The 11726-nt window shown below is 46.0% G+C and overlaps 1 protein-coding gene across 1 annotated transcript; it reads left to right on the forward strand.

Annotated features, from left to right (window-relative positions):
- The first annotated feature begins 875 nt into the window (after nucleotides 1-875).
- On the forward strand, nucleotides 876-1199 carry LOC120519057 (vesicle-associated membrane protein 3-like). Its single transcript, XM_039742142.1, has one exon. It carries the CDS (start codon nucleotides 876-878, stop codon nucleotides 1197-1199), a length of 324 nt encoding a protein of 107 aa, XP_039598076.1.
- Nucleotides 1200-11726: the final 10527 nt, after the last annotated feature.

The following is an 11726-nucleotide window of genomic DNA, read 5'->3' on the forward strand; positions in this document are numbered from 1 at the left end:
TTCACAGGAGATGAAGAGGAGACCTGACTGAAGTGTTTAAAATTAAGAAGGGAGTTAGTGCAGAGGATCGAGACTGTTATTTTAAAACGAGTTCATCAAGAACACGGGGACACAGTTGGAAACTTGTGAAGAGTAAATTTCGCACAAACATTAGAAAGTTTTTCTTTACACAAAGAACATAGACACTTGAAATAAGCGACCAAGTAGTGTGGTGGACAGTAAGATGTTAGGGACTTTCAAAACTTGACTTGATGTTTTTTTGAAAGGAATCAGTGGGCAGGACGGACGAGTTTTGTGGGGCTGAATGGCCTGTTCTCACCCAGAGTGTTCTAATGTAAAAAGGGGTCATTTTGCTTAACTTCTCACTACCTTCATAATGCCTAACACAGTACAGCCCCCTAGTACTACATTTACTGACATTAAATTTCATCGTCCACAAATCTGCCCTTGCCTGTCTCTGTGATGATTCAATGGATCCTAAATTATCTCCAACATTAGTGAGAACCAAAAGTTGAAGATACCGTTGGTTGTGATGCACAGACAAAGTTTGCAGCCATTGCTGGCATCCATAACACCTTTTCTTTGGCAGCAGTTTTTTCCTTCTGAATTTTCAAGGGAGCTTTTATACTTAAATTAGAACTTCAGTGTTTGCTCCATATGATGTTATTTGAACATCTTGCCTGCCATTTTGCACAGGTGGAGCACACGGTCCGGTCAAGGCACAACGACCCAGCCTAACTGAGAAGACGTTTGTGGGGTGGCAGCATTCCTTACACAGAATGGAGGTCGCTCATAAAAATGCGCCATTCGAAGCCTTGAAAAGTATTAATAAGAATTATTCAAAGGAGAGCGAGAGAATTCCAATGCTAACCGCCATGTCAGCCTCACCTCTGGGGGCACCTGACCAGATGCGGAGTGCTGCCGGTAATGTGCTCCAGAAGACCCAAGCCCAAGTGGACGAGGTGGTTGACCTCATGAGAGAAAATATGGACAAAGTCCTGGGGAGAGATGAGAAGTTGTTAGAGCTTGATGATCGGGCACAGGCCCTTCAGGAAGGAGCCTCCCAGTTTGAATCGAGAGCTTTCCACTTGAGGAGGAAATACTGGTGGAAGAACTGTAAGTTGTTGACCATTATGTTTGCTGTATTCACCACCACCATCTTCGTCATCATCATCATCTTCTTAATAAAGCACAGATGAATCATTCCTGGACGTGCCCCTCGGTAGACCACTTGGAATCTTTTTCTGGATTGAACACTGCGAGTCACATCAAAGTACAAAAGCAGGAGAGACGACGAGTCGGCCTTTAGAACCTTCGATAGGTGACCAGCAGCAACAGCTCAAGAAGGCCGCCCAGTGTGACGACAGGGAACCGCATTGATTTCAGTAGCTTGGATGGTGGCCTACTGCAGTTAATGGTGAGGAGAACTTGTGACACGCTTCTCTCCTCACTTGACGTTTTGGTTTTTCATTTTTTTAGACATTCTTCCTTTTGGATGTCTACATTTGAAGACGCAGATGAGAGTGGATGTTCTAACGTGAGACAAGTGACCTGGTGCCCGGTAGAGCTGACCACTGTGGAGACCATGGCCACTGGGCGATAATTAAAATCACCAGTTCATTTCTGAATTCATTGTTTTGTAATCGAGTTTTCAAATGTGGGTGAGTTGGCAGTTATCCGCACTCCAGAGACCATTTAACACATTCAGGTAGGATGCCCCCTGTGCTCTGCACACATGCTGATGACGTGAATCACCTACCCAGCTCTAATGAGAGGAGGTACGCATCAATCATTATCCACACTTCGGGGTCATTTGCTTTGGGGTGGCTCTTTGGCTTTCTCAGTGCACATACAGTATGGACAAACTGTGTGTCTGTGGTCACAGTGCTAAAGTTTCAATCTTCATCAGTCGGTTCCTCTCGTTGTTCTCCAGGAGTAAACACGAAATTCTCCCCTCTACTCTTCATTTTCCCCCAAAAGCAGTAAGCAATGACACAGGCCTGATTGGCTGAACTCATACAAGTGGTTGGAAATCCATACAAGGCTCTTCACACAACATGGAGACTGTTCTACCATGAATGGATTGAGAAGTTCAGAAATGGTTGAACTCGAGTGTTAAGAACAAAGAAGGCAAATCAGTGGCTGAACTCCTAGCTGGTTCATCAGAATCCTGGCACGGATGTGCTCAATGTTGTTGGACATAGACAGGCACCCTGCGCCTTTTCCGTGCTTAAAACACGTCCAACTGTTTTTAGACTCCCCAGTCCGTTCATAAACTGTATTGTGGAGAAAGCCCCCTAAGGATTTTCAGGCCTGGTGTACCTTTAGCCCAATGGAGAGTTGAGCGGCCATGAAAACGGCAAGAGAAACTGACCGATGAAGGCTGGAACTTTAGACCCGTGACTACACATACTCCATGTTTTCATACAGGATGGTCCAGATCTAATTCTGCAGATCCAGATCGTCTGGATGACTTTGATTTATGTGGGGACAATTCCAGTTCGGCGCAAAGACGATTCTTCATGTCGTCAGTTCGCACACTTCTCGATGGTCTGGGATTTTTCGGGTGATTTTCTATGTAATAAACTTGAGAAGTTATATAGCATAATAAAAATTGCATAATTAGATCTGGATCACCCTACATGTACGCAGAAAAAGTTGTGGAGCCCACCCAAAGCAGATGATCACCAAAGTGTGGATAAGCATTGAAGTACCCTCATCATTACAGGTCCATTACAGGTTGACAGGTTCACATTCTTGTCGTGTGTGCAGAGATCGGGGAACTTCTTACGTGAATGTGCTAAGCAACATGTCAACACGCTGCCTCAAAACACCTCTGTCTTCACGCTTGTGAAATTCCAGAACCCCCTGTGAAAGGAGATGCCTTGACACGTCAAAAAAGTTTGGGACAGCCGCCCGTATACGTGAATAAAGGCTGCAGATAGTGAAGATTCAAGGCACAGTGTTTGTGCTTTTTTGAGTCCATGACAGAACTGAATCACAGAAGGAAGTTGGCTGGGTTTTAAGGCAGGATGGGGAATGTGATGTCATTGGGCCTGGGAACCGGAAGTGACATCATCGGCCCACATGAACTGGAAGTGATGCCATCAGGCCCCAGAAAAATGGAAATGGTGTCATCGGGCCCTGGAACTGGAAGTGGCGTCATCAGAACCAGAAGTGATGTCATTGGGCCCTGTGACCGGAAGTGGGGTCAGAGGTTCCAGGCAGAGTTTCCTGTGTTTGGTCTGCAGGGATAAAAGAGAAAGGGTTACTGCACCCTGCTACCCTCTGGCCTGGCGTGGAATTACCTTCTTTTGGTCCTTCTAGTTGCCTCCCATGCGCATGTGTGTGACACCCCAAATGCTTCATTTTATGGTAGAAGTCGGGAATAGACGTGCATTGAAGAAAATCATTTCCATATTTTGAACTCAATCCTCGTACCAGTTAAAGTGGAATTGATTAAAAGGCGACGTGTTCTAAAGTTAGAAGATGTGCAGATTCTGAATGGGATATTTCTGGACTGACTTTTACATTTTAAAAAACAAAATCAACACCAGATTATAAAAACACAAACATAAAATGTGTGCAGTCCATTAAGTCGCTGCTAGTAAGACACAAGTACCGCAGTCAGGAGGCTGTTTAACAGCAGGAATGGCATGCGGTGCACTGAAAACCTCTTCACTTCTTCTAAGACCCCTTCAGTTCCTTTCTTCCTCATGTCCAGCTTCTCCTCAACTCTGGCCAAGTTCCTCAGTCCCTGATTCTGCCACCACCCTTTTCCACCGCTGTAATGGTATAGCACGGTTGGAGAGCGGTGCCTGATTTCCTCCCAACATGATGCTAACCTTACTGTCATAAGACTAGACATTTCCATTTCCACCATCTGAGAGTCTTTTTGGTTTGTTTTTCCGTGTGTCTTTTACTGAGGAGAGGCTTCTGTCTGTCCACGCTTGTCATAACAGTGCAGATCAGAGGAGTACTGCAGAGATGGTGGTCCTTCTAGATGTTTCTCACTTCTCCACACAGGTCAGGCCCGTCTTCATTAATGTATGGACACAATGGGCACTGGCTGGGGACCCCAGAAGCATAGGGGCCCATTATGTTTCTGATGCCTGTAAGTTTCTGTTTTGCTTTCCAAAGAGGGGCTCCAGTGCACTATTTTGCCCGGGGGCCTATGATGCTGTTAAGACGGCCCTGACACTAGTTCTGTGGAGCTCAGCCAGAGTGACCATCAGGTTCTTGGTCCCATATCTCACCATGGCCCTTCTCCAACAATTGCTCAGTTAGGCCAGGTGACCAGCTCTGGGATTCAGTGTCAGAGCTCCAAACTTCTTCTCATTACAAACTAAGAAAGCAACTGCACTCTTGGGGACTTTCAGCGCTGCAGGATTTCTAGGTACCCTCCCTCAGATGTTCCTCTTGACACACTCCTGTCTCTGAGCTTCCTTCAACCTCATGGCTTTGGTTTGTGATGACCTGTGGATCTGCTACAGTCAGTCAGTCCAGTCAAGTGCATTGACCACCAGTGGACTCCATTCAGGGAGCAGAAACATCTCAGTGACCATTAAAAGAAGGGGACACACTTGAGCCAAATTTAAAATGTCATAGCAAAGGGTCTGAGTACTTGTGTCAATGTGATACTTCAGTTTTTTGTTTAATTTTGAATACATTTGCAAACATTTCTAAAATTCTCTTTTTGATTTGTCATTCTGAGTTTTTGAGAATTGGTTGCTTGATGAGGGGAAAATAAAATGAAATAATTTTAGGACAAGGTTGCAAAAAAACAAAATGGGAAAAAAGTAAAGGGGTCTTTTTGAAGTCACTTGATGCGTTTGAGAAGTAGTACACCATCCATCCATCCATCCACCCATCCATCTTGTAAACCTGCTTATCCAGAGCAGAGTCACAGGAATGCTGGGTGATCTCTTACATTTCTGCCATAAGTCAGCATTCTTGACAAATAGTAGAATTGAGCATCAAGCGAGACGTTTTCTGCCTTGGTGGCAGTTTGGAGTCAACCCTGAGCTTTAGTTTTGATGGACGGTCAAAAAACAGGTGACCATGTGACACGGAGAGAGAACGTATTCAAGACATTCCCTTATGCTGTGCCCTCCAATAATGAATACCAACCCAAGGTATTTATCAGAACTGCAACGGGCAGGCAGTGTGGCACAGTGGTTAAGGCTTTGGACTTCAAACCCTGAGGTTGTGGGTTCAGATCCTGCCACTGACACTGTGTGACCCTGAGCAAGTCACTTCACATGCCTGGGCTCCATTTGGAAAATGAAACAAAGACAAGTAACCAATTGTATCTTGTAAGTCACTTTGGATAAAGGTGTCAACCAAAAAAAAAGTGAATGCAACAGAGCCAAAAACGTCTTGTCAGCCACCTCCACGTCTCAGGGTTCACCCCTCAGCATATCGATACACACGACTACAAGTGACAAGGACGTTGACTTGTGGTTGAAATTTAAGGGGTCACCCGACAGGCTGTGTAAGACACGGTGAAAGTCACTGGAACTGCTTACCTCTTCAAGGTGGTCCCCAGGCACACATTTGTGATAAAGTTCAGCATCAAAACTCGGCCCTAAAAACAAGGCCCGCTACGCCCAGCCGCTGTTTACTGACTATAGCCCGGCTTCCATTACTGTGACACCAGGTAAGCTCACCACCAGGTGTGCCACCTACTCTGGGTGACTGGGTCCTGGACTTTTAAACAGGCAGACCCCAGTCAGTCACACCGGGGAACAACATTTCCAAAACAATAGTCATAATTACAGGAATCCCATAGGGATGTGTTTTGAGTCCTATGCTTTACAAGCTCTTCACTCATGACTGTGTCCCTTCCCAGCATTACACCAGTTTTATTAAATTTGTGGATGATACCACCTTCATCTAACTTGGACCTACCACGTCACAGACCTGGCAGGGAAAGCTGAGCAGCATTTGTGCTTCCTGACAAAGCTGAGGAAATTCAGCATGCCAAGCACTATTCTCACCAACTTCTACAGATGAGATTGAGAGTATCCTCACCTACCTACTCCATGCCAGTCTGATTTGGGAACAGAACAGCACTGGACTGCACGGCTCTACAGCGGCTGGTCAAATCCGCTCAAAATATCAATTCAGAAGAGTACACCATCCCACCATCCATTTTGTAAACCTGCTTATACAGAGCAGAGTCACAGGAACTCGTAGCTGCCAAACGTCAGCATTCTTGACAAATGTAGAAGAGAGCAGCATCAGGTGAGAAGTTTTTCTGCCTTGGTGGCAGTTTGGAGTCAAGCATGGGCTTTAGCTTTGATGGATGGTCAAAGATCAGGTGGCCACGTGACAGGGAGGGAGAACATACCCCCCATACCAGAGTTCCCAGAAGGTCCCATAACATCATTAAGGACACGACCCACCCAGAGCATGAACTGTTCACACTGCTACTGTCAGAGAACGCTATAAGAGTGTAGCAGCAAGAACAACTTCTTCTTTTGGCTGCTCCTGTTAGTGGTCACCACAGAAGATCATCTTCTTCCATATCTTCCTGTTCTCGTCATCCTGCTCTGTCACACCCATCACCTTCATGTCCTCTCTCACCCCATCCATAAACCTCTTCTCCTCTTCCCTGGCAGCTCTATCCTTAGCACCCTTCTCCCAGTATACCCAGTATGTCTCCTCTGCACATGTCCAAACCAACGCAATCTTGCCTCTCTGACTTTGTCTCCAGCCTGAGCTGACCATCTAATGTCCTCATTCCTAATCCTGAGAACACCAAGGCTAAAAGGCAGTTCTCTCCGTTATGCCATTAGGCTGGTAAATAAAACCCATCAACTGCAGGCCAGCGTGTGTCTGGAGGATGGAAGGCCATCTTGAGACCTCATACCTGCAGAGCTTACACTGAATCATTGATTTATTTGTACATGTGCTCTTACTTCTGTTTGTGTATTCAGTTTGATGTTGTGTTAAACGTTGTGTTGGACTCACATTGGACTGACTACACATGACAATAAAGCTGAAGCTGATGAAGCTGAGACGTAGCAGGACTGAACAGAATGGCCTCTCTCTTAGATTCATTCAACTGGAGAATATTTGCTGCCATCCAACATTAAATAGCCTCAAGATGGTGAAACCTTCTCATCAGACTTTAGAGGAAAGTAAACTTGGGAGTCATCAGCATAGAACTGATATGCAATATTACCAGAACTGTGCAACGTGGCAACATGTACAAAGAAAGACGAGCAGGCCTCAAAATGGATGCTTGTGGAAGGCTAGAAGAAACAGGAGCTACAGAGGACAAAGAGTCGCCAAGCTTAACAACGGTTAACATTCTGCTGTTCAGATAAGCTCAGAAACGCCTGAGTGGTGTATCCTTCATCCAAAAGATGATGCTGATCAATGGGGGGTATCATCTCCGAATGTGTCCAAAGCTGGGCTAAGATCGAACCGAATTGGAATAACATGACTCCCTGACTCAGCAAATCAATGGCCACTATCAGGACAGCTGATTCAGTACTCTGAAATGACCTAAATCCAGTCCAGCCTGTCAATGATGTGGACCCCCAAGTTCTTGTAGCAGTGCAATAACAAGATTTAATGGAGGGTATGGGGGGACCACGTGGAGGATGGCTAGTGGTCACAGCATCATGGATGGTCACTGGATCCCAGTGTTTCTCAAGACTGTCTGGTAAATGTAGTTTGATGTTGGCAGCCCTTCTGGGGACCTATGGGGGCATTGCAAGGAATGGTTTGAGGGTGCCCCCCCTGCTCTCATTTGTCTGACACAGAAGTGCTTTTAATAATACAGCAATAATAATACTTTTTATTTATATAGTGCCTTCCCCATGCTTGAGGCACTTACATTTTGGGGTGCACTTGAGTACTCGAGGGTCCAGCAATCTTAAATGAAGCCTTTCCTGTGTGTGTTGGCAAACCGTGCAATGGATGAGCACCTCATTCGGGGTCGACTCCTTCTTTGCAGGTTGTGCTGTGTGACAGACGGCCGGGGCCCTTTCCCGTTCGGGACGCTGCCATAATAAAAGGGCTGGGGCAGCGGACATATGCAGGCCACTACCTCCCCCGTAGTGCTAGATGGCAGACCCACTGGGTTGCGGCAGCACTATGGTTTCCTAAAGCGCATCATGGAAATTGAAGTTTGATAACTCAGCCCTGTTGAATTCTGTGGATGCCACCAGGAGATGCTGGAGGGACTGGGGAGCCCTACTTCCAACAGGCAAGCCCTCGAGACACTGGAAGTACTTCTGGGCATCACATATAAGGAACCAAATGACTCTATTCGGGAGGAAGAGGGACAAAGCTTGCCAGAGGAGGAGTAGAAGTGAAAGGAAAGAGAAAAGGCCAAGAGAAAGTACTGTGCTCTTCATTTTGTGTTGTTCTGTACTTTGGCTTTGGTGGGAAACGGAGGGAAAGAATGGGTGTTGTGCTGGACTTGTGCCTGGTGTCTGTCTGTTTCAGGTTTGGGGAGCTGGAGTGCCCCCTAATGGCCACAGCTGACCCCAAATCTTATAGATTTCATAGCATTGCATTGCCAAGAATCAAGTGGCCATTTCTATTTTACAAGTACTAGCAGGGACTTCCCACCGTCAGCATTTTGTGTTTCTGTTGTTGCAGCGTGTCGTGTGCTCCTTTTGCTTAGTGATCCGAGGCTGCAGGGCAGTCAGGTCCTATCCCGGGCTGCACCAGACAAAAGGCAGCAGCCACCGGGCTGATAACTTAGAGTTAGGTATACTTAGCTTTGGATTCAGCTGGCCCTCTAAACTCAGTCCCTTGGATATGTCCCTTGTCCCAGCTGACGCTCGGTGAATGATTGCACGCTCCGCTCATTTTTTGACTTTCGCCACTAGACTTCTCCCCACTCACCGCTTTACTATTCACTTCATGTCATTCTGAGGACAAGTTGTTATAACTTGGGATGTTGGCCTGCCTGTACTTCTAGAAATATCACCCATTTAGTTATTTGGAACCCAACATGCGACCCGTACAACGAGAAGGTAGAAGACTGTTTTGGCTCTCTATTCATCGACTCTCCCCTTTTGTACTCTTTATTGTGTAGCCCAGCATTTCTCAAGCTTTAATTATTTGCGACCCGAGTTTTTTTCGTGCCCCCCTAACGTTTATTTGAAAGGAGCCCACTAATATCAATTTGTTCTTTTTTAATTAATGATATATCATAGATGCATATTTTATTATATCTACTTAACTTTTATCGACATTTATCTATTTTTCTACTATCAGAATGTAGTTTAAGTGAATTTGTTTTGGTTTCGATATATATATTTTTTATATTTTTGATTCTTGTTTTCTTTTTTTCACATCTTTGCGCCCCCACATCTTTCCGCCCCACAGTTTGAGAACCACTGGCGTGGCCTTTGTCAGAATGCCTCCAATCTCACAGACGCAGCACTGTTTCTAAGGTATTGTACTTTATAACGTCTCCCCTCCTTCCCTTCTACATTTATAACCTCAGACAATTACACAGAGTAAAAGACAAGCAGGAGTTAAGTTACAACTTTAAATAATGTATTATGGTAATATTCATAAAATAATAGCCATAGGCAAAATACAAGTGAATATTGTCAACCATACAACTTGATGAATGCTGACGTGTAGTTTTAGGTGGCACACAGAAATGTTAGTCACTTAAACGTCTCGAGTTAGGCCATCATTTTCAGTCAACTTTCTTCAGAACAGGCCGCATGCCTGTCTCAATATGGCTGCCGAGTTGTGTTCCTCAGTGTGGTCTTCTTTTCAGTTCATGGTGTGTGAGATGCTCCTTCATCATGATGGTGTGAGAGAGAGGGAGGGGTAAAGCAACTAAATTGGCACATTCTTTGTACAAATCCTTACACCAATAAGGTGTCCTGCTACAAAATGGCCTCTGATTCAAACCAATCCCAAACAGCCATACTTCAGACCAATGGGGGGTCACACATGGCCCTTTCACACCTAGCAACACAAACCATTAGGTAGATTGGCTTTCCGGTGCTGGTTGTTAGTTGTTCTGTTGATGGTTTTTAGGCTCTCAGTCCAAACACAGTCACTCTTGCCAATGCTGGTCTGATGCCCCCATGCCACACACTGCCTTTTCACAAACCCACCCCAGGCTAGCTTTCCAATTGTGTGGTCTTCCTGTCCTGCACTTGCCAAACCAGTTTGAGATATTTCCCCCTAAAATTCCTCAGTAAGTCCTAAAGATTGATTCTTTAAACATGAAATCTTCTCGCGAATGAAACACTAATATTTACATTGCTTTGTCTAAGTTACAAATAAAGATATTCAAAATATTTATCAACTTGTATACAAAATGTCACACCACAACAAAGACTCTCATGGGTCTCCCAGGCAGCTTTTCTGAGATTCTTTTTCGATTGTCTAAAGTTTGGGTTTCTAATGTCCATTGGTTCTTGTCCAAGAACTCGGTTTACATTATAAATCCTTTCTCTTATTTACAGCCATCCATCCATCAATTATCCACCACTTATCCGGGGTCGGGTCACGGGGGCAGCAGCCTAAGCTGGGAAGCCCAGACCCCCCTCTCCCCGGCCACCTCCTCCAGCTCCTCTGGGGGGACCCCGAGGTGGGAGATATAATCCCTCCAGCATGTCCTGGGTCTGCCCCGTGGCCTTCTCCCAGTGGGGCATGCCCGGAACACCTCACCAGGGAGGCATCCAGGGGGCATTCTAACCAGATGACTGAACCACCTCAAATGACTCCTGTCAATGCGGATGAGCAGCGACTCTCTCCCAGATAACTGAACTCCTCACCCAATCGCTAAGGGAAAGTCCAGCCACCCTGCGGAGAAAACTCATTTTGGCCGCTTGTACCCGTGATCTTGCTCTTTCGGTCACTACCCAAATCTCGTGGCCATAGGTGAGGGTAGGAACGTAGATTGACTGGTAAATCGACAGCCTCGCCTTTTGGCTCAGCCCTCTCTTAACCACGATGGACCGTTGCAGAGCCCACATTACTGCAGATGCCGCACCGATCCGCCTGTCAACCTCCTGCTCCATTCTTCCCTTAATCGTGAATAAGACCCTGAGATACTTGAACTCCTCCACTTGAGGCAGTAATGTGTTCCCATTCCACCCTTTTCCGGCTGAGAACCATGGCCTCAGATATAGAGGTGCTGACTCTCATCCCCGCCGCTTCACTCTCCGCTTCAGTGAGAGCTGGAGGTCACTGTCTGATGAAGCCAACAGGACCACATCATCCGCAAACAGCAGAGATGAGATTCTGAGGTCACCAAACCAGACCCCCTCCGCTCCTTGGCTGCACCTAGATATTCTGTCCATATAAGTTATGAACAGAATCGGTGACAAAGGGCAGCCCCGGTGGAGTCCAACCTCAAAAGGAAACGAGTCCGACTTATTACCGTCAATGCGGCCCAAGCTCCTGCTCCTCCTGTACAGGGACTGAATGGCTTGTAACAACGAACCTTGTACCTCGTACTCTTGGAGCACACCCCACAGGATGCTTCGAGGGACACGGTCAAATGCCTTCTCCAAATCCACAAAACACATGTACAGTTTTTTGTATTCAAGGAGTCTCAAGTGTAGTGATTTTTGTTATAAATTAAGGTTAAGGGTAGGCATTAGGGTCCCACACCCAGCCAATACTCAGCTTAATGTCTGGAATGTATGGAAGGAAGCCAAAGCACAAGAGCAGAACCCATGGAAGCAAAGGGAAAATCTGCCAAGTCCACACAGAAAGTGATTTGA

This window comes from Polypterus senegalus, chromosome 18 (genome assembly GCF_016835505.1).
Source record: "Polypterus senegalus isolate Bchr_013 chromosome 18, ASM1683550v1, whole genome shotgun sequence".
Lineage (NCBI taxonomy): Eukaryota > Metazoa > Chordata > Cladistia > Polypteriformes > Polypteridae > Polypterus > Polypterus senegalus.

Coding starts and splice junctions, on each gene's coding strand:
- LOC120519057 (XM_039742142.1), top strand. CDS start 876: ATGTCAGCCTCACCTCTGGGGGCACCTGACCAGATGCGGAGTGCTGCC.